The sequence below is a fragment of the Canis lupus genome, chromosome 6, assembly GCF_011100685.1.
Source record: "Canis lupus familiaris isolate Mischka breed German Shepherd chromosome 6, alternate assembly UU_Cfam_GSD_1.0, whole genome shotgun sequence".
NCBI lineage: Eukaryota > Metazoa > Chordata > Mammalia > Carnivora > Canidae > Canis > Canis lupus.
Genome location: NC_049227.1, coordinates 12,923,331 through 12,951,319, shown reverse-complemented (window position 1 = coordinate 12,951,319; position 27,989 = coordinate 12,923,331). Strand labels below are relative to the sequence as shown.

At 47.9% G+C, this 27,989-nt stretch overlaps 2 protein-coding genes across 6 annotated transcripts in view; both read right to left on the bottom strand.

The window, feature by feature from the left end:
* Positions 1 to 27,989, bottom strand: part of LOC479761 (monocyte to macrophage differentiation factor 2) — a 101,134-nt gene that overhangs the window by 50,109 nt on the left and 23,036 nt on the right. For 4 of the 5 annotated variants that reach the window (XR_005360648.1, XM_038539574.1, XM_038539577.1 and 1 more), the window contains one exon: positions 14,524 to 15,122. Coding sequence is in view for 4 of the 5 variants with exons in the window: in XM_038539574.1 (XP_038395502.1) it covers positions 14,524 to 15,122 (599 nt within the window). In the remaining variant the exon portion in view is untranslated. Of the gene's footprint in view, positions 1 to 14,523; positions 15,123 to 19,266; positions 19,340 to 27,989 lie in introns of those variants that run through there. The other variant, XM_038539576.1, reaches the window with a different exon arrangement.
* PAPOLB (poly(A) polymerase beta) lies at positions 352 to 2,984 on the bottom strand. Its single transcript, XM_038539578.1, has one exon. It carries the CDS (start codon positions 2,803 to 2,805, stop codon positions 877 to 879), a length of 1,929 nt encoding a protein of 642 aa, XP_038395506.1. The 5' UTR covers positions 2,806 to 2,984; the 3' UTR covers positions 352 to 876.

Genomic DNA, 27,989 nt, shown 5'->3' with positions numbered 1-27,989 from the left:
GACCAACAGATCATTTCTTGATTGTGTCCCAGAAAAGCCAAAGATCTACTAATTACTGTTCCAATGTCAAATATATACCCTATGAGTTGACATTTCAATTTAAAGGGTTACAGCTACCTCACCAGAACCGAGCTAGATGGACTTCTATGCTTTTTCTGAAGTTTGGTACACACTGCACCCACAATGGTATCCAATTGACAATTAATAATGAAGAAAACTCTTCAGGAAAAAAACCTAAAATTCATCAAGCTGAAAAACTTAAAATTAGTTCTACTTTCTAATAAAAATATACATAAAGTGCATCATCAGTATAAGGAGTTCTGATACCAGTTTGTATTGCAAATTTTCCCCAACAATGCATCAAACATAAATCCAGTCCAGATGTCAGGCATGGGTACAAATATAGTTGGAGGGTTTTTTTTCTGTTTTTTTTTTCTCTTTATGGGTAGTCCTTTAAAATAGTTACCATAACTGCTGCTGACATATTTATAATAGTACTTCTAGCTTCATATACTAACCTGGACTTCTGATCAAGATTAGCCAAATAAAGTTACCAAATAAGGCTAAATCTAGTTTGAGTCAAATCTAGTTTGGCACCCTTCATTCTCCTCCTTAAGAATTTGAAGACAACAGGTTGAGTTGGCAGATATAGTTTATGGACCCTTGAGGTTGTTTTTATAGTTCAATCTGTCTTACTGAATTCTTGGTAACAGGAACGGTATTTGCAGGGAGAGCCGGGATATTAGAAAGTTCTGTCCTGGGTGTTTTCCACAAGGCCAGCACTGTCTGAGTAATTTCCAATGGAGTTGTACTTGTCTCTTTATGAGATTGTTCCTTTTCAAGTTTCCTTGGTCCTTTATGAGGTGAGAACGTCCCCTAGACTCCCACAATAGGATTAGCTATGTTTGTTGCAGGACTCCCTGAAGGCCTGGGTGGATGGTTTACCAGACGTGCTGAAGAAACAACTCTGGCAACTGTGGGCTTTGGTGGTGGAGGAAGGGCTAGTTGTGAGGCAGTCTGAGGAATGCTTTCACTCGATGCACCCCCTAAGCTTTCACTGGGATTCACTTGTTGCAAGGAAATTTCAGTAACTTGTACGGTGGTCACAGATGCAGCCATTACAGTAGGAACAGGACTATTTCTGCCCTGAGAGCTGCCAGTCACTGGGCTGGTCTTCATAGTGCCAGTAGGTGAGGGCACAGACATGCTGTCTTCACTGGCTGCAGACAAGTCAAGGCTGCCATCACTCAAAGCTGTCAAAGTGACACCTTCCATTGAATGTGTTTTCCGTTTCTGAAGCACATGATTAGGCAGTAGTTGATGAAGTTCCTTTCTTTTTAAATGCATTGCAGCAATTTTCATATCCATCTCAAACATCTTGCTATTTATTGCTTGCCTATAAACTGTATCTGTGAAAGACTGGATATCATAGGTGAGATCAATACTGAGAACGTCAGAGTTTTCTGGCTTTTTTAGCACTAACCCAATTACCCACATAGTACGAAATTCTTCCTTGTCAGGATTTTCCTTAGGTGCTGGAAATGACTGAGGATTCACATGCGCCAGAGTAATAAATTCATTCTTCTCCAAGCTTCCAACCAGGATTCGGATTTTTGATTCCACCAAGCCCACCCATTCAAGATGCTGTTTTTCTGTCGGTGCGCTTGCTAGAAGAACAATATAATGCTTATACTTTTGAAAGAAGCTCGGAGCTTCAAAAAGCTTGGACCACTCTGCCTTACTGAGCAAAATTTCATGTGTGATAGCAAGCCCTTGTTTAAACTCCTCAATCATGACCATCCTTGTCGAAACAGACACATTGTATGTGGAGTTCTGCTGTGGGTATGCTGGTGTGATTATGGGCATAAGATGGTACCTATCACTGGGATTTACTCTTGGGTCCCATACAGGCAAATTAAGATTCCGCTCTTCAGGCTCTTTCAGTAGCACTGGATTTGGCCACTCCCATTCAGAAAATACCAAGAAAAACTTCCGTACAAGAGTTGATGCTATAGCATTTGGGTAGAGCTGGCAAGTTCTTGCTACTAGCATGGCCCAGGAAACACCTCCCAGGAAGCCTAGTATATTGGAATAGATATTGTGGCATTTGGCCCACAGTTTGATGGCTCTCAGAGTTAACCTGAAGTTGTCAATGTTTGGTACTAGATGTAAAATTTCATCTGTCACCCGGCAACCGTTAAGGCTTCTTATGCATCTAATATCTAAGTTTTTAAGCAGACTGTCATCTCTCAGGTCCAAATCTTCGGGAATAGTCTGCAGTGCCAACCTTGCAAACAAAATATCAATCTCTATCCCATCAAAACACAGTTTAATAACTGGTACAAATGCTTCCTCAACAGCCCTTAAATCTTTTACTTCTTCATGTAGTTTCAATTTGTCATAGAACGAGGTGAAAAAGTCGCTCCGATCGACATGTCTCGGTGCAACGCACAACGCATCAATATCGGCACCTTTTGTATGTACTCCTAATCTGTAAGAACCAAAGGTAAAGATTTTCCCTCCAACGTTTTCAATTACAGCTTGTGGAAGGCTCTTGCTTTCACTGATTTCTCGTATCCATTCCTTTACCAGATTATTTAATTTTTCCAAAATTAAAATCCTGCGCTGCAGTTCCTCTTCCTCTTCAAAAACCCCAAAGGGCTTCAGGGTTTCAATTAGCTTCTGGGTAAGTACGCAGTCAGTCTCCTTGGGGGCTGCTAAACTGATGGGGGAAGAGATGCCATAGTGCTTGGGAGGCAGCGGCATCTGTTGTGATCCCGGGGTTGTCACCGGAAACGGCATCATCTCTAGCGCCGGCCCTGCCACGCCACGTCCCCCGCCACCGCGACCTCCACGGCCGCTGCCCGGGTCATGATCCGCTGAGGCGGGAGGGGCGGGGCTCCTACCAGCCCAGGTCCAACCCGCTCCCGCTCCGCTCCCGCCGCTTCAAGCGCCTCTCAGCCGTCCCCTCGGCCCCAACATGGCGCCCGGGCCCTCGGAGCGGCATTCTAGAATGGCCACGCACGCCACGTATGTTACGGCGCCTGCGCGTGGCGCGAAGCCTCACGGGAGTTGTAGTTTCCGAGGTTCCACTGCAGGACCCTGGCGGGTACAGGTGGTCAAGGGGTTTGGCTTGTTCTTGGCTTCGTCCATACGGTTTACACACACCTACCATCTAGTCCCTTGATCACCATTTTTTCTTACGCCTCCGATCTATTTCCTCTCCAGGGGCAGCTTCAAGTGGCCTTCGTCCTACAGCGCATTCTTCAGAAACCCCTCGCAGCGAGGGTCTGCTGTGCAAAGCGCCTCCCATTGCATTCTTCGTGGTGGGTGCCTGGCTGGTGGCTTAGCTGGCTCTGCAACTCTGGGCTGACAGTTCTGTTCTTCCCAGCTGGAAGGTCCTACCTGCTGCCTCAGGTTTCTACGATTTCTGTTGAGAAATCTGCAGTTCAGCTGACCCACTCACCTCTCTTTTCCTAATGGCAGCTGTAAGAATCCTCCCTGCCCTGAGTGTCCTTCAGGACCGCCACTGGTATCAAGGGATAAACTTTTCATTTACCTTACACTGTGATTTATGGACCATAAGATTCGTGTTTTTCATTCCATGACCTTCGGAAGAAGCCAAGGCATGTCCTTGGACTATCCTCTCCACACCATTCTCTTGATTCTCTTCACGCAGACATGTGATAGAGTCACTGGGTTCTCCGTGTCTCTGAGCTTCTGTTTCTTCGTGGGTGACGCCACATCTCCCTCTCAACTCTCCAATTTTCTTTCAGTTGTAGTCTGCTGTTTAAGCCCATCACTGAAGTATCCATTTAAATACTTACATTAAAAAAGAATACTTACATTTTTAATTACTAAAACCATTATCTTGTTCTTTTCTAAATCTTCCCTGCCTCATTTTTAACTTACTTAATATTCTATAACTAATGGTTCCAATTCTTAATATTCTTGAGAATCTGATTTTAACTTGTTTTCTACTTACTCAGGCATCATTTCGTGTGTCTTGTAATTTTTGGATTGTGAGCTCATCTCTGGTGAGGCTTGGGATGCCTGGATGTCCTTCCAAAGAGGAATTGCTTTGTTTCCATGAGATGTCCTTGTACACTATCAAATTGTACACTGTAATTTAATTCCTTTTCCAGGGACTAGCCAAATCACCTGAGTAGTGTGATTTTGAATCCCAAACATATGAGAGGAAGGGTGGTTTTCAATTCTAGGGAAGAGTTTTTCCCACCCAGAGCCCACATAAAGAGAATACTTTGTCACCTCCTTTCCTCAGGTATCAGATTCTTCCTGTTCCATCTTTTCATTCAGTGTGTCTGCCATTCAAGAGTTGCAACCATATCTGGGGGTTTCAGTTCCAACTCCCTGCCTCTTTAGGGTTGTTTTTTGTTTGTTTGTTTTTTGTTTGGGGTTTTTTTTTTTGTTTTTTGTTTTTGTTTTTGTTTTTGTTTTTTGCCTCTTTACGTCTTGAAGGTCTAGGTCTCTTTCTTATGTAGCTGCTAAAGTTTTTTTTTAAGATTTTATTTATTTATTCATGAGAGACAGAGAGAGAGAGAGGCAAAGGGAGAAGCAAGGTCCGTGCAGGGAGCCCGACGTGGGATTTGATCCTAGGACTCTGGGATCACATCCTGAGCCAAAGGCAGATGCTCAACCTCAACCGCTGAGCCACCCGGTGTCCCTAAACTAAAGTTTCTTGATCACAAAGACTCGCAAATGCCTCCAGAGCTTATAAAATCAGCTAAGATTCTGAGGTTTCAAAGTACCTCTTTTTTTTTTAACCCCTGCTGATTTACTTGGTTACTCAACTATGCCTCTTAAAGGAGATTTTAAAAAATATTTCAACTAAGGAAGGTGGGCAGGGGGTTGGGGTGACTGGGTAGTGGGCACTGAGGGGGGCACTTGACGGGATGAGCACTAGGTGTTATGCTATATGTTGGCAAATCGAACTCCAATAAAAAATATACAAAAAAAAAGATCTGAAATTTTAAAAATTTTTAAAAAATATTTCAACCAACACTTTCAGGTACTTTATATAGAAAGATTTTCTAGGATAAGTAATCCCACATATTGCAAGAAATAGAAGTATCTATTTTTCAACCCACTTCAATATGATTTGCATGCTCAACATTCCAGCAACACAGCCATCAGTAAGGTCTTTGTTGACTTCCATGTGCTTAATCCAATGGATCTAATGGTCTAAATTTTGTTTTATTTATAATAGCCTCTTCTTGGCCTCCATGGCACTACACTCTGTGCTATCTTGTACATCTCAGGCCTCCCCTCAGCCTAATTTGCTGACTGCTCCTGCATTACTTAGCCTCTAAAGTCAGTGATACTCTAGATTCCATATTAAATTATTTCTTCTTATCATATGTATATTCACTACCTAGATAATCTCAATTTTCACAGCTTTAAATATCACCTATTTACAGCTTAATATAAGCTTTTGTAACACATTCTTTTTTAAAGATTTTATTTTAGAGAGAGAGAGCATGTGCACAATGGGGGGACAGGCAGAGGGAAAGGGAGAGAATCCCAAGCAGACTCCCCACTAAGTGCAGAACCCAATATGGGGCTTGATCTCACAATCCTGAGATAATGACCTCAGCCAAAACCAAGAGTCAGACTCTGAATTGAGCCACCCAGGCAGCCCATAACAGACTCTCTTCTAAGCTCCAGATCCATATTACCTGACTTCCAATCTACCACCTCCATTGAGTATTTGAAACTTAACCTAGTTTAAAGAGAGCTTACTCTTCCCTATATAATTTGTTTCTCTCTCAGTAGTCACCATTCTAGTAAATAGCATCCCCATCCACCCAACTGTGCAGAGGTCCCTTCCTGATTTTGATCCTAAGATGGAAAGAAAAATACGAGTGTTCCTTGAGTGTCTTGATTAAAGGATATGATTGAATGAATTTGAGCAGCTGCCTTTGGGACTGGGGAATGTGGCACTCAACACCTTCCTCTTTCTTATACTCAACATCTAGTTCATTTATGAATATTGTTGATTCTTTCTCCAGAATACATTTGGGATTCATACACTTCTCCCTACCTATTTCCTCATAACTCTACTCAAGGTTACCATCAACTCTCATCTAGACTCCCATAGTAACCTAATTAATCTCCTATTACTGACCTTTTTGAGAATTTTCTACTAGGAGCCAGAGTGGTCTTTTAATCCCTTCAGTAGCCTCCCATTATACTTAGTCTAAAATACCTAACAACCCAGCTTGTCTTCCCCCTAACCATCTCTCCAGCCTCACTGCCCACAGCTTTCCTCCACACTCTAGCCACAATGGCCTTCTTCCAATGCATTGCATTTGCTTCACTGTCTCTCACCCCTGAGTCTGTACACAGTGCTCTTCCCTCTGCCCAGAAGGCCCTTCCCACCCCACCAAGTGTCTACTATTCTTCACCTGCTTAATATGTTGTCATCCTTGAGATTGGTTTAAATTTTATCTCCTCAGAATTCTCTTAACATTCATGCTAAATTAGCACATGTGCTTTTCTTCCATAGCGTTATCACAATTTGTTTTTTTTTTAAGATTTATTTTAATAATAAATTTATTTTTTATTGGTGTTCAATTTGCCAACATACAGAACAACACCCAGTGCTCATCCCGTCAAGTGCCCCCCCCTCAGTGCCCGCCACCCAGTCACCCCCACCCCCCGCCCTCCTCCCCTTCCACCATCCCTAGTTAATTTCCCAGAGTTAGGAGTCTTCCATGTTCTGTCTCCCTTTCTGATATCTCCTACCCATTTCTTCTCCCTTCCCCTCTATTCCCTTTCACTATTATTTATATTCCCCAAATGAATGAGACCATATAATGTTTGTCCTTCTCCGATTGACTTATTTCACTCAGCTTAATACCCTCCAGTTCCATCCACGTAGAAGCAGATGGTGGGTATTTGTCATTTCTAATGGCTGAGTAATATTCCATCATTATCACAATTTGTAATTATGTTTTCCCTGTGATTGTTTCTTTGCCTTTACTTCCCACTAGACTCTTAGCTCCATGAGAACATGATTTGCTTTGTCAACTGCTCTCTCTCTCTCGTCTCTCTCTCTCTATACACACACACACACACACACACACACACACCTAGTCAAGCACCTAACAGAGTAGCACTCAACAAATATTTGCTGATAAATTACTGAATGAACACAGAAAAATTCTTTCTCCTTCGAATCCCTGGTAATCAATAACCAGAAGACTTATTACTTGAATTTTGATTAGACAGAGGTCACTTTCAAATCTACATATTGTTACTTTTGGGAAATTATTTCATGACTTGGTTTACAGCTACTCGTACCAGTTGGCTACAGGGAGCTTCTATGGCTGCATGACTCTAGTACCCCACTACATTATAGGACCTTTTGATTTGAAGTGTTTCCAAAGGAGATTTTTGTGGGTCAGGGGCTCATACTCAGTGCCTAACGATGTGGAAGGGCCTCACAAGAAAGCACGCCATTGTCATGGCTGTCTTTCTGGAGAAGCTGCTGTCCAGCAGTGCTTACTAGGGAAAAAACTAGATATATCTACAAGACAAAAATTCCATTCCTTGGATAATACACTAAGAGAACTCTACACAGAACCTCTAGAGGGTGGGGTGTTTGCCATTGTTTGTAGTAGGATGAAGCTGGATGAAACCTCAGAGCCCATGACTTGGGGAAAGGATAATGTGGTATATGTATATTAATGAAAACTATGACTCAATCAAAAGCAATGAACTGAAATTTATAGCACCACAGTAGATCTTAATCTTATTACAGTGTCCTTAATTGAACAGAAAGTTTAAATTTTTACACAGTCAAATCCATCTACCTTTTCCCCTTATGGTTTGTGCCTTTTAAGTCATCTTATGAAATCTTTCTTTCTTTTAGCTGATGCCAATTATCCCAACACCATTTACAAAATCCTTTCCCTACTCTCTGTGATTCAACCCTACATCACACCAAATTCCCATTGAGTCAGTCCACACAAATCTGCCTCTCCCATCTCTACTGTGTTCTCTCCATCTGCTTGGATGTTTCTGCCCCGAAACCCACATGCCTTGAATTACCACAGTTTTAAAACATGTCTCAGAGCTAAGGAGGTCAATCTCCCCTATCCCTGTTCATCTTGTTCAAACCTATCTTGGGCATCCTTTCATAAATATGGACTCAGTCTGTGCAACAACAGCACAGCAAAGAAGGCGGACTTGGGCCTCATTTACTGCTTTCGCTCTGTACACATCTGAACATGTGTTCAAGACCTCTAGGAATATTTCTGCCACTTCAACCATCAAAAGGAAAAAAAAAGAGTTGACTAGCATTCTCTGTTTATGTGAATATATTATCTAAAACCAATAAGAGATACTATCCTACATGATTAAATATATCCTCCAAAATCTTTCCCCAAAATTATGTCACTTTTGGGAACCAACAACTATTAACATGCTTTAAATGTTAATAAAACATAGTTGTTAATATGTTAATACTGCTTGGAAATGCTTCACATGGTTAACTGGACCAAGTGAGATCTCTCTTCCCATTTAACCAAATTCCAAATTTTGCTTTTATGTCTACCTGTTTCCAGACAACTTTAAAGAGGTTGATTCATTTTGTTGCAATTTTGTATGACAGAGAAGGCATCAAGGACTAGGAGAATTTGTTGTACTAGTTAGAGAGCAAATGCTGGCTAATGGATTTTTTTTAAAAATATACTTCTTTCAGAATTTAAAAATCAATTTCAATAAAACTATAAAGAGGTTTTAGAAAATGAGTTAAGTGCTATTTCGTTTATACAATCAGTAGCTAGTCATGACAACCAATAAACATCCACTGTCACATTGTGAGCATCCCAACTGGGGGCCAAATGTAAAGAAAGATAAACTGCAGATCTAATGGCTAACAGATGTCTGGTATTCCTGCTCAACCCCTCCACCTGACACCTAATCCCTTCTGGCTCCAACTCCCCAGGAGAGCCTGCATCCCCGCAGGTACACACTTCCCTCCCTGCAATGTCCATACCTTAGCCAATTCCTCTTATATTTTACATCTTGTAGACATTTTACACCAGTTGTGACCTCCCCCTGTGTGTTCTGTGTTAAGCTTTGGAGGCTCCTTATATAATATGGCTGGAATCCCTGGGGAGGTGGGGGTGCTGCTGGCCAGGCCCCGGGGTAGGCACCACCCAGCCTAGGGGAGCAGGCAGTTAAGCCTCTTCCAATGCTGCACTTCAATGTGGAACTGAAGGCTGTGAACTTTTAAAAAAATCTACACAGTGAATTAAAGGATGAGATGGGCTGCGAGCAAATAACCATTTAACTTTATGTTCTCTTTGAATTAAAAATCCTCAAAAATGGGGATCCCTGGGTGGCACAGCGGTTTAGCGCCTGCCTTTGGCCCAGGGCGCGATCCTGGAGTCCCGGGATCGAATCCCACATCGGGCTTCCTGCGCATGGAGCCTGCTTCTCCCTCTGCCTATGTCTCTGCCTCTCTCTCTCTCTCTCTGTGACTAGCATAAATAAATAAAAATTTAAAAAAAAAGAGTTGACCAATATTCATTCACATATATATGGAATATATATAAAAAAAATCCTCAAAAATGTCTTTTAAGCTCAATTACTTTAGACTGATGAGAAAAGTTAGCAGTTGTCTTGCTTTTCACCAAATCACATACGATAAATGCTGCCCACAATGATTTTTATCCCTGCGAATATGCTTAAAGGAATCTCACACAAGACTTACAAGGCAGTTACTTCTTTTTTTTTTTTTTTTTAAGATTTTATTTATTTATTCATGAGAGATACACGGAGAGAGAGGCAGAGACACAGGCAGAGGGAAGAAGCAGGCTCCCTGTGGGACTCAATCCTGGGACTCCGGGATTATATCCTGAGCCAGAGGCAGATGCCCAACCACTGAGCCACCCCGGCGTCCCTGCGAAATTCTTCAAGTTCACATGTGGGAGACTGAAAAAAAAATCTAAAAAGGCTTATATGGCCTCCCCAGAAGCCCCAGGGCGAGCTCAGGTTTAAGATAGACACTCACAGGGCAGCCCGGGTGGCTCAGTGGTCCAGCGCCTGCCTTCAGCCCAGGGCCTGATCCTGGAGACCCAGGTTCGAGTCCCACATCAGGCTCCCTGCATAGAGCCTGCTTCTCCCTCTGCCTATGTCTCCGCCTCTCTCTCCGTGTTTTTTTTTTTTTTTTATTGGTGTTCAATTTACTAACATACAGAATAACCCCCAGTGCCCGTCACCCATTCACTCCCACCCCCCGCCCTCCTCCCCTTCCAACACCCCTAGTTCGTTTCCCAGAGTTAGCAGTCTTTACAAGGCAGTTACTTCTAAACAAAAGAAGAAGAAAATCGAAATCGCCTCCTTCATCCTGAGAGAAGTTCTTAATGATCAGATTCATAGCAGAAGAGAAATATCAAAAGCACAGAGAGGTTAGGGGATGTGTGAGGACAGAATTCATGGTGCACAGTCAGTAGGTAGAGACACCAGAGGGCTCCCATGCAGCCTCAACATCCCTGTCTGTCATGGGGGTCCAGGCTCCATCTGCACATCCATAGATGGAGAAGTGGGAGGAACCACACACCCAAAGTCAGGCGCACTCAGAGATGACATAATCTGCCCCCACCAGCCACTCTGGGCCTGAAGGAGAGGAGAAGCTGGTGGGTTGCACTGTCAGGTGCCCAAGTGGCAAATTCCTTGTCACTCAAACCCTGGCACTCGCGGACTGCTGTCAGCACACCACCCTCTCTCCTCCCTGTCCCCATCCCCTGGCAAAGAAAATGGATTCCAACCCTGGAGTTTTAGATGCACACATGATGTGGGACTTCAAGAGGAGCTTGCTCTCCTTACATGCATCAAGAGGCATTTAATGAGCATCTACTGTATGACCCACACTGTACAGGTACAGGCATTCAAAGGGTGGTTAGTCCCAAGGCCAATGGCTGAGGCAGAGATGCCTTGCAATGGCATAGCCTGCACACCTTGAGTCACAGAAGCTTTGACACACTCTAACCTTGCTTGATTTCCAGGGGACACCCAAAGCAAAGGAGGGGACCCTGCCTGCAGGGAATGGAACAATGACAAGTCTCTGAGGGCAATGTACACCACACAAAAAGGCACCCAGGAGCAGAGAAAGCAGCTCTGCATGTCACCCTCAAAACACTGGACTTTCAAGGCACCCAAGTACCTCAGTGAGCCAAAAGACAGAGGGTGTAGCCTGAGGATCATAAAGGTACATGGCCACTGGCCAACCAACTAAGCTCAGGCTGCTAGGTCCAAATTGTGGTTCCCAAGCAAGGGCAAGTTTGTCCCCAGGGACAGCCACCAATGCCTGGAGACATTTTGGTTGCTGCAGCCAGTAGAGGTGTTGCTAGCATCTCGTGGGCAGAGGCCTGGAACTACTAACTACCCTCTAATCTGCAGGTTGGCCCTCACAGCATACCATCGGCCTAAAATGTCAGTGAGGCCAAGCTTGAAAAATCTAGGCTAAATATTCTGCCACCCCAAGACACAAAAGAACCTTCTCTCGCCTTCCCAAGCCACTGATAAAGGCCACATGGCCCAGCTGTCACTCCTCCCCAAAGTGCAGGGAACCTGATTACCATCTGTATGTCAGTGACAGGACCCAGAGCCCTGTCTATGCTCCTGATGCTAAACACCAGCCTTCTGGGGATATGCAAGTAGGAGAGGCCTTGCCGCCCCACCTACACCAGCAGTCTCTCTCCCAGAGCGGATGCACAATATTTTGATACTCTGGAAATCAGGGGGAAGCTGGCAGCTGTGAAAAGACAGTGTTTATGAAAACAAAACCCAAAGTGCCTGAGTGCATTACTATGGGTGCATAATAATGGTCCAAATGGTTAAGGAAAGCCCCAAGGATTCTTGCTCCAATGCCTCTGGGAAGCATCTGGCACATCCTCTTTCAGGCTTTGATTCTGAGGGGACCCCAACGAGTCAGTAGGAGAAGAGCCTGGGGTGAGTTCCCGGCACCCACTCCCAGCTGCTCCTCAACTCCAAAGAGCAGCCAGGATGCATGCCTTGGGCATTGGCTATAGCTCATTCTGAAACCAGTACCAGTGAGCCCAGACTCACTAATGACTGGGGTGAGTCCTTCACTGTGACAACGGGGAGTGGATTGGTGAAAACCATGATGGCAGTGCTCAGTAACCTGAAGCCTGAGAAGGCCGGTGTGAAGTCACACACAGATGCACGTGCATGCACACACCACATATAACGCACACATGTGCACATATGTACGTGCATACACGTGCACATAGGCACGTACGTGTACATGCACACGCAGGCAGTCCCTTCCCCTTTCCACCACTTTTCCCAGATGAGGTAGACTACTGGCTCACTGGAAGAGTAGGGTCAACCTCTTCTGCTCTTTAGGGGAAAGAAGAACAGAGAAGCCGTGGAGCACTGTCCCACAGTGGAATTCACCACCATCCTAAACACGAAAACGCCCCATCTCTGTAGGCACTGCTTTCACCTGTGCAAATGCCACCACACAGCCTCATGCCCACACACAGGCCAGCTAGGCCCCACTCTCTAGAAGACAAGCAGGCCCTGGGGGTGCGATGGGCAGCATATAAAGCAGGAGACACGGGGCAAAGTCTTCCCGAGCAGCCAGACCAACAAGCTTGAGATTCTTATTATCAAACCTGGCACAGAATCCTCAACAGACATGTAACACCCCCTTCAGCTCTCTGGGGTCAGTTCGGACAAGCCACAGCCTCAGCAGGCCTCACCGCGCTGTCTTTACTGTCACAGGCAAGGGGGAGAGCATGGTCAGGAGGCCCTGGGGTGCCCAGACCACACCCCAAGAGAAGGCCAGCAGCAAAGGCTGACTCCCTGGGGTCTAGGAGGCCTGCTTCAGGCAGGTAACACAACCCGCTTCCAGCCCGAAGAAGTGTGTCAGTGAGACTGGTCCTGTTCAATAGACTCTTTATTTGAAAGGTTTTGCAAAACCAACACCAAGTTGAATAGGCCATGGGCAATGGGGCCTTCTCTTGCCTCAACTCACGTAAAGGGAAGGCCATCTGCAAGGGGCTGGTGAACAAGAGACAAGATCCCATGTCGGGAGATGGCATCTGGCCCCCGGTTCCCCACCAGCCATCATCTGTACAACACACAGCAATCTTTCCAAGGCCCTGGCTGAGTAAGGACAATGACCATGAGCTGAACACCAGTGAGGCCCCTCAGCAGGTCTGCCTGGCCTCGTGGGAGGCAAGACAGGGCCAGACGAAAAACCAAAGCCTAGGCCCGCAGGGTGGGGGTGTTTGGGGTGCTGGTCCAGAGAGGCTTGGAAACAATACCAACTCCACCTGGGCCTGCTTTTAATCATCATTGCATGCCAGTAACTCCCAATGTCATCAGGGATTAACTCCCCCCGTCAGAAGGAACCCCAACTCTGTCCTCCACACACTTCTGCCTAGGAGCACACAGAACAAGCTGCTTACTACATACAGGAAACAATAATGATACGGAATTTCAACTCCTTGGCATCTGCCAAGCACCATGCTAAGTGCTTTTCTATGTCACTAACATGAGGCTGAAGTCATGCCCCCATTCTCCAGATCAGGAAACTGAGGCCACAAGAGGTGAGCTACTTTGCCTAAAGTAACAGAGGGTCACTACTGCTAAATGCCAGTAGTAAGACTGTGAGACTCAAAGGTCCCATCAGGCCTGAGTGACCCCAGCCCCTGGGAGACCCACTGACCCACCACCCTGCTCCTTTTCACACACTGACAGTACAAAGCAGGCCCCAAAGCAGAAGCAGAGCTCATGAAAATGAACATTTACAACACCTCAGAGACACACTCAACAGGTCAGGAATGCTCAAGGCCCCTTTTGACCCTGGGGCATCATGAAATCAAATGATAACTCAGGACAAGTCCCTTTTTTTGCATTAAGCCACCATTTCTCCAGGAAATTAAGAAAAAGTCAAATATGATTTGACATACGTTTAAGAGTTGTTCAGCATTTGAAGAAAATTATGATTTATGGCATTTACCTATTAAGGTCATCAACTTCCTGCCAACTGAACAATAGACAGACGCAGAGCAGGGCCCCATAGGTTGCCAAGTGCCCCAGGCACCCACAAACTCATGCACACTCGGTGCACCCTGTCACCTCTGAAGACTCGACTTCCTCCCCTGTCCTTTCATTGCACTGTCCCTAAGACTCACCCAGTACTGCAGGTACTACCGGACTTCCCGTAATACATGTGCCACCTCCACTGGCACAGCATGTATGGTGTGCGCTTGGCACTAAAGCACATGACTGCAAGATGGCAGCAGGAGCCGCTAAAGCACCAGCATGTGTCCCGCAGCATAGATGAACTGCAGTCTCCACGGCAGCTTCAATTAAAGCAGTGAATTTAAGAAGTCCTCAAACGCCATCACGGAGCAAACACACCTTACTGAGCTTTCCCCCAAAGAGATCCCTAAGCCTCTGCCTTTAGGTTCTCCCCCCACCAGCCCCTGCTTTCCCTGAGTCTTCTCCCGTCCTCACCTGCAGTCAGAGTGTCCACATCCTTGGCTGCCAGCTCTTCCACGTCTGACCTCTTTCTTAGCTCAAACCTCCGGGACAAGCCTTCTCGGGGTTTCCACAATTCCTGGATCAAGAGGGGCTTCTCGTTATCCCCAAAGACCCGAAAGCATTCAGCCTGCCACTGCTGCCCAGGGTCACCAGCCTGGCCCACCACGTCACACAGCACATACTGGCTGGCGCACTCTGGGCTCAAGGCATAGCGCTCCAGGGCCTCCTTCACCAGCTCCTGGGCGCTGGACATGCCGGTGGCCAGGACGCTCTTGTAGTGGGTACCCGTGCAGACACTGTCCCCGAACACCTTCAGGACCCCAGGGGCCGAGAGCTGGGTGGAGAGTTCTGCAGGGTCATCGCTGGCGCCCAGGCTGGAGAAAGTGGTGTCCAGGTCTCGGTACTTGTAGCTCAGCGTCCGGGACAGCACGCTGGATAACAGCTGGCTCTGCCGCTTCAGCTTGCTCTTGGTGGGTGGAGACATGATGAAGTGGGTCCCATAAAACATGGTGGGCCAGTCGTCATGGACAAGGACTGAGGGCTCTGGCCAATGACAGGGCAAAGGCTGTGTCCTGGGAGAAAAAAATAAGGGTTAGCACTGACCATCATGAGTGGCAAGAGCAATCAAGGCTCAAGTGAATTTTGATAACTCAATAAGCCACCCAGGGTCTGGTTTCACAACAGAGCCAGCAGGCATGCTACATCCGGCCAAGTGCCACGAGCACCTGAGTCAGAAAACAGTTGAAGCCAGCAGGAACCACAGGGGACAGAGCCGGTTCCAATGGCCTCAAGCACCCTTCAAGGAAAGCCATTACCGGGAAGTACAATGAGGTCACCAAAAGGTAAGACAGGCTCTGCCATAGGGTTCTGACTTCTGCGGAGAGCCGGGCACATACGCCCTTGCGGCAGGCAGCCAAGAAACAGTGGCAGCGGGCATGTGGATGAGCATACTTGCCTAGCAGAATCGTGCAGGGCTGGCCCCGTCCCGTAGGAGGCAGCCCACAGAGGGCAGCAAGCCCAATCCCCTTAAGCTCAGCCTCTCCTGCACCACAGCTTCTAATACGGGGAATGAATCCCAAGCACAAATGGATCCAGGCAAACAGGCAAAGTCACAGACACGTTAACAGAGTACTGAGTAACCAGACATTCTGCACATAGATCCCCAATACATGGCTCCTCGATGACTGGCCGTGGCCTGGAAGAGCTGCTTCCTCAGGATAGCAGCACTACAAGGTCCACACGAGTACAATGGACACAAAAGGGCTCTTCCAGAACCAGGGGAGGCATGAGTGGAATGTATGCATTCCACCCACCACATCCAGCCTGGTATTCAGGCCCTGTCCCAGCCAGAGATGCGATCTTGCTGGGGAAATTAGAAACAGCTCAGGGACGCTTTGGTGTGTCATAAAATCATAATTCTGATGCACCTGGAGCTCGAAGGACCTAGAATTCTAAGTTTACCAGGTGCCCCCTGCTCCCTGCCCAAGCGCTGTGGGAGCAAGAAGGCAGTCTCTGCTTCATGAACAGAGACTTTGCAACAGGCAGAGGACACTGCAAAACTGTACCCACCTCCTGACTACTGCATCCCGCTTCTCTGCTCACGTGCTCACCAAACCCAAAAGCAGACCAACCAAGAAATGTCTACTCTCTCAAGGCTCTGGAGACAGTGGCGCAGGTCCCAGTGAGGACAGCAGTGGGCACTGGCCTCTGTGACTGGGAGAAAAACGGCACTCAGCTGAAGTCAGGGTCCTGTCCTGACCCACTCCTGGCTCCACGGGCACTGGAGAAGGCTTTCTGGAAGTGAAGCTGTGTGCGTGGCGTAGGAGAACGTCACTGAGAAGCCCCCCAAACAAAAGGGCCCACACAGACCCCAAGGGAACCCACAGTGGACCTGTGTTTGGGCCTCTTGCTAGCTTCACAGAGGCTTCTGTCACATTTTGTAAGTCTCTCACTCCACCCAGGGCTTTCGTTGAGGAAGCCTGGAAGCAGACCTGCCATTCAACTCCTCTAGACCAGCCTGGGTCTGTCAGCCACCATACATCCTCAGAGAAGCCCCAAATCTTCAAAATGGTTCTGACAGCTTCTTGCACCAAACAGCAGGTTCCAAATACTAATGTTTGCCCTTTGGGGGTGGGTGGAGGACATTCGTGTTCTATAGCCTGTTATTTATGCTTCCCCCCCCCTCCCCCGCAAAGCTCTTTATTATACACCAGCTTCCTGAAGCCTAGAACTCTCTTAAAGCAGTCAGTGTCCTAAACAGAACAAGCATTTGGGGTTCTCTCCAGTCTCCATGAATCAGGGCTTCAATTCTCTCCCTCTGAGAAATGTGTGACCCATCTCCTTGTGAAATTCTTTTCTTTTTTAAGTATTTTTTAAAAGATTTTATTTATTTATTCATGAGAGACACACACACACAGAGAAAGAGAGAGAGAGAGACAGAGACACAGGCAGAGGGAGAAGCAGGCTCCATTGAGGGAGCCCAATGTGGGACTTGATCCCGGGACTCCATGATCATGCCCTGGGCCAAAGGCAGTGCTAAACCACTGAGCCCTCCTTGTGAAATTCTAACTCTGGCCTCCCTGCATGGGCCCACCAAACACAGCTGAAGCTTTTTGGATAGTACCTGCATACCAAATTTGCACGCCACACCAGCAGCCCATTCCGATGTGAGCCTTCTGAGAGTTATACAACCCTGCATCTCAGGACACCTCAGCTCAGAAGCCTCTAGGGCCTTCGCAAAGTACCTGAACCTTCCATAGACGCCCTGCTTACCTGGCCCCCTCCTCCTCCAAGCATTGGCCCCAGGGTCTTGACCCAAACCCAAAGTGGCCCAGAGGCTTGGAAGCTGCTGCCTTTCGAAATGTCTGAATGTGAACTTAAATTTGATGTCCTAAACTGCAAGGAAGGCACCCAGGTACAGCATAGAAGGGGAATGCTATTCTGTGCCTGGCACAAGGTCCAAGTTCTGTAAGGTCTGAAGCATATACAACTCTGCTTTAATAAACAAGAAACAGAAGCTTACACAGCTGCTAGGTTCCCTCCCAGGGACTCAGAAACGAGCTCCCCTCCCTTCTCTTCAGCAGGATTCCAAGGCAAAGTTAGCAAAATCACATCAAGAGGAGAGAAAATGTAGGACAGACTGTGATCTATCTGTTCTCTTCAGAAGCTCCTTCTTAAGCCCCAGAAGTCCCAGCAAATACAAATCCTGGTCTATCTGGCCAAGGAGCCTTTTTCTCCTCATGGTCATTCTCTCTGTGGCCACTTTCAGAGAGCAGCCACCAATGGTGGCCACGTGTTCCCTCGCCAGCATCCTTCACAATTGCAGAATGCAGAGGACGACCTAGTTGTCCCCCTGTGCCAGATGGTCCCTAGCAAGGGCCAGAGCGCAGGTACACCCTACAGAGTGGGGTGTGCCCTGGGTAACTCAATCTGGGTTTTGGAGGCATGACCTGTCTTTCTCTTTGCTGCCCACTCCTCTTTCACACAAATATTTGGGGAAACAGGACCAACCGTGTAGGACACTTGCTATTGCACCTCTCAGGCAATGTTTTTCTCTTGTTCTCCAGGAAGAATCTAATTTCTGATGAAAACAAGCTCAAGTCACCCCAGTGAGTGCAATGAGTGAGGTCAGTGCCGGGCTGACGAAATGGGTGGAGACACATGGCCAGCCCAACACCACAATGTGGAACTCATTAGAATTTCCACCAGGACGGGGAAGGAAGAGGGTAGACTCTCAGGCTCTGCTTTATCCGCACCATCCATAAATCCTGTTTTGAGAGCTCTAGCCAGAGCAATGCTTTTAAATACAAAAATAATTTAATCAGATGTAATTCTGACATGCTACCCTCTTGAGAGGGGCCTTTTTCCACCGATTGGATTAAGGACTGGCTCCTCTCTGGAATGCACAAGAGGTGCTAACTGGAGACACCTGTAATCACCCTCAACTTGCAAATTCTTTTGGGCAATTCAGATTAACTAAACACTTAACAGGGAGTGTGTGAGTGTGCGTGTGCGCGCGCGTGGGGGGGGGTGGGGGGGTGTTGCTGAGCAGGCGGGTCTGCAGCCTCCCACCATCAACCGGCTCCCTGGTGGGAAAGAAGCCAGTTTCTTCCTCGGAGGCCCCCAGGAGCTCCAGCTCAGCATCTGTTTTCTTAGATGCAGTTATTTGTCGAGGGGCTGGAGGTGGTACAGAAATAGCTGGGAGACAATGCTTTCAGCTGGCACACGAGTGGGGGAACGCGCCGCCGTGTGAGCAGGAAAACCAGCACCGGCTGTGGGCGGGTGGAGGGGGGATGTCACGCCGACCCTGGAACGAGGGCGCGGCCCCGGGTGCCCTGCTCCCCCGCGGCGCCCGCGCTGCCCGACGCCCTCGTAGGGACCACCAGGGAGACTGAGGCCCTGGGGTGCCCTGCAGTGGTGGGGCCGGACTCCCGAGTCCCATGGCACCGCTGCCGCAGCCGGACCCTGGAACCTGCAGGGCCGGCCGCCCTCACCCGCGCTCGCCCCCCTTCGGGTCCCGCCCCCTCCCCACCCCCGGAGCCGCGCCCGGGCCGGGACACCGCCGGTCTCCATGGCAACCGGACAAGCCTGGCCGGCCCGGCCCGGGAGATGCCCCGTGAGGGCCGCGTTGCCCCAGCGCGCGCCCCGCGGCCTCCCCGCCGGCCGGCTCTGCGCCCCGGGACCCCGGCTGCCGCTCCTCGCGCACCCTGCACTCACCTCCGGCACAGCCCGCCGCCACCGCGTTCCCGCGCCGCTCCCACACTGCCGTTAACCCGCGCGCCCTCGCGCCCTCGCCCCGCGCCCCGCGCGTGGCGCGGCGCCTCCTGCCGGCGGCCCAAGGGACGGGGCGGGGCCTGTGAGGGGCGGGGCCTCCTGCCGGCCGCCCAACGGACGGGGCGGGGCCTGTGAGGGGCGGGGCCTCCTGCCGGCCGCCCAACGGACGGGGCGGGGCCTGTGAGGGGCGGGGCCTCCTGCCGGCCACCCAACGGACGGGGCGGGGCCTGTGAGGGGCGGGGCCTCCTGCCGGCCGCCCAACGGACGGGGCGGGGCCTCATGGGGCGGGGCCTCCCTCTGCCGGCCACCCAATGGATGAGGACAAGTCCCCGGGGGGGGTGGGGCCTTGGTGGGGGCGGAGCTGGTGAGGAGTTGGGCTGAGCGCCAGCGCCACCTGCCGGCCAATTAATGGATATGGGCTTGGCCTCGAATATAAGGGCGGGAGGAGGCCTCCCGGGGAGGGCGGGGCTAACTGAGGAGAAAGGGACCAAGCAGCCCACCCTTGCCTGCAGCTCAAGGGGTGGTGCCTCTGCAGGAGGAGCGGGGTTGGTTTCTCCCGAGGCCTCTTCCTTGGCCTTCTCCTCCGTGTCCTCCTATGGGCATCCTTCTGTGTGTGTCTGTGTCCTAATCTTCTGTTACAAGGACGCCAGTCCTAGTGGATTAGGGCCCACCCCAATGACCTCATTTTATGACTTAATCACCTCTTAAAGGCCCCACCTGCAAATATAGTCTTGCTCTGAGGCGTCAGGGGTCAGAGCTTCAACCTATGAATTTTAAGGGGACACAGTTCAACCCTAACACTCATCTTCGTCACCTGGCCAATCCCCACTCTTCCTTTAGGACTCAGATCAGGTGTTATTTATGTGGTAGCCAACCTCCCAGGAGATCCCCAATGATTCACACCCTCTGGTTTTCACACCACTGTGTGGTTCCTTCTTGTGCTGGATAGGGCTGATCTGTGTAATCACTAAGATCTCACCAAAATGACAGTGTGACTTCTGGAGTTAAATTATAAAGGATGTGGCTTCCTTGCTCTCTCTGGGATCACTCACTCTAGGAAAAGCAGCCTGTCATATTGGGAGAACACTCCAGAAGCCCTAGAGAGATCCACATGGTGCAAAACCAACAGCCAGCACCAACCTGCCATCCACATGCATGCACCATCTTGAATGTGAGTCCTCCAGCCTCAGCAGCCTTCAGTTGAATGCTGCCCTGCCCAGCATGCTAATTGCATCTCATGAAGGACCCTGAGCCAGAACCATCCAGCAAAGCTGCTCCCCAATTCCCAATCCTCAGGAACTGCGGGATGATATATATGTTTCTTATTGATTTCACCCACTGAGTTTGGGGAAGTTTGTTATGCAGCAAAAGATAGCTAACACACCTTATCCAGGAAGGGCTCCCTGCCCCCCCACACTTGAATCTACACCCCTCCTCTGCACTCCCACTGGTTCACATTATATCAAACTATGTTCCTTAAATGCAAATGAGATGTTACTCCTCAGCCTATGCTCCTCCATGACTCCCCTTTGCACTTAGAATAAGCAGACCTCAAACCCTACCCCAACTGTCCCTGCTGCCCATGCCAACGCTCCCTGCATCACAGCACTCTAGCCATACTGAACTTCTGTTCTCAAATGCACTGTTCGTTCCCACCTCTGAAATCTTTCCCCTTGCTGCCTCCTCTTCTTCAAATACTCCTCCTCTTGTATCTGCATGCTGGCACCTTCCCCTCGTTAAAAGTCAGCTCCACTACTCTCTCTGGACTCATTCTCTTGATGGCCTCCATCTCATTACTTGCTTTATTTAATGCATAGGCATTTATCACTATTTAAATGTATTTGCTGTGGGGCACCTGGGTGGCTCAGTGGCATCTGGCTTTGGCTCAGGTCCTGATCCCAGCGTCCTGGGATCTAGTCCCGCATTGGGCTCCCTGCAGGGAGCCTACTTCTCCCTCTGCCTGTGTCTCTGCCTCTCTCTCTCTCTCTCTGTCTCTCTCTCTCCCTGTCTCTCATGAATGAATAAATAAAATCTTTAGACATAAACATAAATAAATAATAAATAAATAAATAAATAATAAATAAATAAATAACTGTATTTGTTGGAGTATTTAACACCCACTGAGGGTTGTGTTCTGTAAAGGCGGGTACCTCACCTGCCTTCTTTAGTGCCATGCTGGTGCCTACGAGGTACTCAATAAATACTGGCTAACTACGTAATCAAAGGAATGAATAAATTTCCACCCATTTCCTTCTCATCCCCTCAACTGGAAACTTATCAAGGGCAAGAACTGAGTTTTATTAATCTATGTATCCCTGCGCCGGGCCCAGAGGCAGGTGAACAAAACAAGTTTTTGAGCTGCAAGGTTGACCATCTTTGGAAATCCATGGAATAAAATGGAATGCCACGAGAGGGCAGCAGAATCCTAGGACTCAATCAAGGAAAGGCACCAAGAAGCCCAAAGAAAAAGCATCTGGTTAACACCAAAGGGCAGGTTCCCCAAGAGATGACCTGTCTAGGGGCAGAAAGACTGGGCTCTGGGGGGGGACCAGAAGGGAGGAAGGACAGGTAGCAGCAGGCACGTGGACTTAGATCCCAGTCTTTCTTTCTGTCCAAACAAGTGATTTAATCCTGGGATCCCATTCTCAATGAACTCAGCACCACAACCCACAACAGCAGTGCTCTGGGTTCGGCCATTCTTTGTACACTCATCAGGCAAAATTCACTGTTACTTTCCTTGCTGTGTCATATGTTGAGCAACTTCCAGTCAACAATGTAGTATACCTCCTGGCACTGGGGATATACGGGGTATCAGGTCTACAGAGTAATGATATTTTATTTTATTCAGTTTAAAGTTGATATGTCTATTCTGATGTAGAGGCATTTGCATCTGTAGCTTGGGTAAGATACTTAATTTGAAAACACAATTCAGGGACGCCTGGGTGGCTCAGCAGTTGAGCATCTGCCTTTGGCTCAGGTCGTGATCCCAGGGTCCTGGGATCGAGTCCCACATCAGGCTCCCTGCACGGCACCTGCTTCTCCCTCTGCCTGTGTCTCTGCCTGTGTGTCTCTCATGAATAAATAAATAAAAACTTAAAAAAAACCACGATTCAATGTATGGAGATGGGAAATGAAGCCAGGGGTAGTAGGTGTGTTTGATTGAAACAAACAAAAGGCTCAGTTCTGTTCAAATGGATCATGTCAAATCACTTTACACTTGAGTATTTCATCTGTTGCATAGAACCTGAACCACTTACTTGATTGTCAAAGATTTTAGCTCAGGTGGGACCTAAGAAATCATCTACCCCAGTGGTTAATAAACTATTCAGGTGGGGAAGCCTCGAGGCCCAGTCTCGGAACTGGGGAACAAGTGGGATAGTATTTCAAACCAAGTAGAACTTAGGATCAATGTCATTGGCCAAAAATATGACTTTGTGATATGATCACAATATAAGATCACGAACATGAGCATATGTAGCCTCAAGAAACACAGTGTTGAATCAAATATGTTTGGCTGGTTCTGACATTTCCATTCACATTAATTTTTTTTTATTTGTTTACTTGATTTGATGACTGTGAGAATTTGTTATAGAAAGTACCATTTAGTTTGTAATGTATGTATGAGAAAAATAATTAAGATTGAAAAAATACTATGCATTAACTTTTTTGAAATGAGAATTGAGAACAAGTGGCCATTTTTCAAATTGGGGTGAAACAGCTTAGTCCAGCTGGAGATCATTCTAGTGCCCAAGACACACATGAGAGCCCTTAATCTAATTCCACATCTACGCTGAAGTCACGAGAGGCTAATGGACTTGCCCAAGAAAACAAAATTTTATTAACAGATCACTTCTTCCTTGTTAAATCACATTCAAGAAGATGTGCAATCAGGATAGGTTGGGAATACTAACAGTGATTATTTCTGGGTGATGGAGTTTGAGGCAGTTTCCAAAGATAGATAGCCCTATCAATATGTCCACATCCCACATGCTCCTCTTCCACTGTAACTCGAACTCTCCTCCATCAGGTGGTGGAGAGGAGGTCTGCCTTCCCTTCCCCTTGATCTTGGGAGGACTTTTTTTTTTTTTTGGAAGGACTATTTAGCTGTATCCACCATAGAACATAGGAGAAGTGAGGACTTCCAAAGCTAGATCATAAAAGATCGTGTCTCCTACCTGGCTTTCTTTCTCTTGGGACCCATCTGCCTTGTTGTAAAGGGAAGCCCAGACCAATGGGGAAGTCACCTGGTGTGTATTAAAATGATCCCAGGCCCTGGGATCGAGTCTCGCCTCAGGCTCCCCTGAGGGAGCCTGCTTCTCCCTCTGCCTGTGTCTCTCATGAATAAATTAATTAAAAAAAATTTTTAAAGCCACTATATTTTAGGGTACATTGTTTTACAGCAAGACAGCTGATGCAGGGTTTTTAATTTACTTATGCTTTCCTAAATAATTCAGGTTATCTACAGTGAACAGAGACTGCTTTGATAAAAGGAGTGAACAGACGTTATTTTTAAATTTTTTTTTTTTAAATTTTTTTTTTATTTATTTATGATAGTCACATAGAGAGAGAGAGAGAGAGAGAGGCAGAGACATAGGCAGAGGGAGAAGCAGGCTCCATGCACCGGGAGCCTGACGCGGGACTCGATCCGGGGTTTCCAGGATCGCGCCCTGGGCCAAAGGCAGGCACCAAACCACTGCGCCACCCAGGGATCCCTAGACGTTATTTTTAAAAAGACAGCTGGACAAGAGGGAGGCATCTTGGATTTTTATTTTTTTAAGTGCTTTCTACTCCACCGCAAACAATAACATTCACCGGCAGGATTATTCCTCTTTACTACAAATGTTTATCAAATGTTGTGTTAATACAAAATGGCAATTTCACAAACACAGAGAGAGTCCAGTACCAGCAGGACATTTTTTAAAAGTCATGCCACAGATGCCAGTCTCCAACGTTGTAGACACAATAGGTCTAGAAAAACAAGTGTGTCAGAGCTCCTGCTCCCCGCCCCTACCCCTATCCTCCCAGAAAGGCCTTCATAAGCAACAGGAGTGGGAATATGCCTAGTAAAACCTGGTGATATAAACAGGGCTGGCGGGCGATCCGTTCAGCAGGATCAGGGCTCAAAATTTGAAATTGGAGGCACAATGGTTCTTGCAAAATTGGGTCCATTCATTTTTCAAACAGATTCGCTGTCTCCCTCCTGCCTTCCCAGCCCTGCCTGAACTAAACATTGACACACATTCCTGAGGTCTCTGGGACCATCCTGCCCCAAGGTCCCTTAGAACATGGGGCTAATCACCAAAACAAGAGACCCAAAAATCTGGTCTTGTATTCCTCTCAGTGGGGTCAGGGTTCTGAGCAGCCAGATCCTCTAAAGCTCCTAACTTCTTTCTCTTTAACTGTTCCCATTTGCCCTTGGGCACCCAAGTTTCTGAGGAGCATCATGCTGACCCCACCCCCACCCCCCAATCACAGCGACTAAGTACCTAGTACCAATGCTCATGCCTTCCCAGGACAGAACCAACTAGAACAATTTCCAGACCGTAGGTTCAGACTCACTCATGAGGCATAAAAGCAGTGTTGTGCATTGCAACCAGCAACTTGAAAGAGTGACAAAAGATGGACAGGGGAGGGTAGGAAGCACCCTAGTGCATCACATAAGTAGGTCCTGTTTCAGCGATGGACGTGTAAATTGGAATCACAGTATAGAATGTATTTCTGATGATGAGTGTTAATCAAAAAGGTTTGGAAAATGCTAGCATCTGGGAATAAATGGAGGACAGCTGACCCACAGAGCCTGCAGCCTAATCCCACATGATGGAGCAGGTGGATCCCAGGAAGCACAAGTGAGCCTCCTGTTACTTGCTATGGCTGGAATGTGGCACCTCCCCTCCTAATGCCACAACAAGGGTACAGGTGGGTTTGAGAGCCCATCACAAGGCCAGCTTTGCAAAGAGATGGTTGTTAGGACACCTGTGAGCTGAGGTAGTATGGGCAGAGACTCCATGCAGACCTGGGATAACCAGTTGTGGCTGAGCCCCACTGGACCCCAGTGACGAGGGGCCACTCTAAGCTCAGGGTTCGATGGCTGGGCCACATGGAAGTCCTTGGGCTCCAGTGTCCTTGCCTCCTGGAAACAGTCTCAGCCCTGGCCAGTTTCCAAAGGCAGGAGTCGAGCACATCAGCCTTTCATCCTCAGGCCGCGCAAGGCTCAGGCAAAACTGAGTGCAGAGATTGAGCAGCCAAAGGATGGCATCGCTCAAGTCTGGAGAACAAGGCCCTGGGAGGATGTTAAGGAGATGCCTCATCCCCTGCCCCAGAGCTCAGCAATCAGGGAGCAAGACAGTGGAAGGAAGAGGATGTGAGGCCCAAGAACCATGACTTGGATTCCAGCCCTGCCCTGCACCATGGATGACCTTGCACCAGTCACATAGCCTCTCTGAACAGCCTGTTTCCCTGTCTTGCAAGGTTTTACTGGGAGAAATATATGAAAACGTGAACATGTGAACATGTTCGGAACTGTGTGTATAGTGCCTGTTACACTGATAAAGTGGGGGGTGGAATGCAGAAAGATGTACCCAGGCCGCAGGCAGTGGCATGCTTGTAAAATAGCTCTCCAAAAATATTAGGCTCTGATCTGTAGCCTTTTGCTGATTCTTATGGTGTAAATATTCCATCAAGGCCAATCTCACACCACTCTCAGTTTAATGAGATACCAGGCCCCAAGATATTTAACAACTGGTCTCCAGAGTGCCCTAAGCAGAGCACACCAATACCTCCACGACTTCCTGGCTCGCACAGGCAGTGGACATCGTTAGACATCATGCAGGCGCCAGCAGCCATGCAGCAGGCAGCATCCCCTCCCCCACCCACACCTCCCTCTTCTGCCCCCCACAAATCAGACCACCTGAGGAACAGGCACGTGCTCCCCTGGCTCCTCTACAGTTCATGCCAAATGCCAGAGTTGCCTGCTCCAAATCTTCCAGATAAGCCAGCTCCTTGGCAGTGCCCAGGCAGTAGATCCCTAGATACCCTGAACCCCCAGGGACAGTGGCCAACTGTAGAGAAGGCTCAGTCCAATGACAGCAGGTGGAACAGCTGCCACTGGACGGCACATACAGGACTCAAAGTCGAAGTGTGGCCTTAAGAAAATCCACTCTATTCAGGGAAAACTTTATGTGGAAAGATACTCATCAGAGATACCTACATCTAGACCAATTATAGATCCCTCTTGAATTGAAAGAACAGTTAAATATATTATGGTACAAATCTTTATATCTCCCATCCTTGTAATTTGGGATAGGCGTTCCCTCATCCCTACAGATGAGCCTTGGTGAGTCTGAGGTTCCCTCCTGAAAGGTCACTCAGACGCTCACCACCATACAGACTGGGTGTGTCTCCCCCGGGACCCTGCCTCCTTCACTCTGTAAGTCCAGGGCTGGCAGACCCACTGGGGAAAACCTGGGGAGCCTCTCAATAGCACTCTGGTTTGTCCTCTGATGTTCAGACTCACCAAGAGTAAAGGCCAGGGCAGTGTCCACACAGACCATGGCTGTGAACCTGTCTAACCTGGATACAAAGGGCCAACGCATACATGGGACTCCCTAGCCACATCTTCCCAAACTGGGAAGAGGAGACCAAGCTCCCCTGCTACCCCCACAAATGTGCACGGAGCACCGACTAAGCACTGGGTATGGTGGGCTGGGCACAGAGCATGGGCAGTGGAGACGCAGCATCTGCCCTCAACCAGGTGTCCCAGACTGTTGCTCACACCTCTCCTGCCTCCCTATCCTGCCCATGTCTCCAGGCTCAGCTAAAATAAGCTAAAAGGAGGAGAGTGCTGGCCTGTGATATTCACCACATGTGTGGCATTTGTGACCTCTGTTTAGAGGGAAAAGTCTAGATCACTGATTCTCCACAATGTTGGTCTCCCCAAGCCCTTTCAGGGGCTCACAAAGTGAAGCTGTTTTCACAATAATACTATGACATTATCTGTCTTTCCCTCTCCTGCCTTCATGCAAAGGTTGCCAGACACTACGGCACAGGTGATTGTCACATGCTCGTGCAAACACAGGCAGGGGAGTCCTATGGTGGTCTGTTAAGCCAGACGTTCAAGAGATTTGCAAGAACGTGAAACAGTGCCACTCCTCCTCCTAAGTCTCTTTTTGTCTGGACAAATGTTATTTCTAATAGAAAAATATGTTTCTTATGTTAACGTGTAATGAGTTGATCTTTACATGAACTAATAGGTATTTTGAAATACTACCAGTTTTAATTTCTAGTATGATGAATGTTAATATTAGATCTAGCCCATAAACAAAAGTTCTTTGGTGTCCTCAATAGTTTTTAAGAACACAAAGGTGTTCCAAGACAAAAAGTTTGAGAAACATTGATTTACATTGTCCAATAGAACATTCTGGAAGGATGTAGACTGTCTTTATCTGTGCTGTCCAAAAAGGGTAGCCACTGGCCACATGTGGCTATTGAGTACTTAAAATGTGACTAGTACCCCTGAGGCACCGAGTTTAAATTTTATTTAATTTTAATTGACTTAGCCACCTGTGCCTTATAGCTACCATGCAGAGAGCACTCCTCTACATGGAGTCTGGTGTTTCTCAGCCCATTTGGGCTGTCTTTATTTTCCATACACTGATCTATCAAAGGTG

Coding starts and splice junctions, on each gene's coding strand:
- PAPOLB (XM_038539578.1), bottom strand. CDS start 2,805: ATGATGCCGTTTCCGGTGACAACCCCGGGATCACAACAGATGCCGCTG.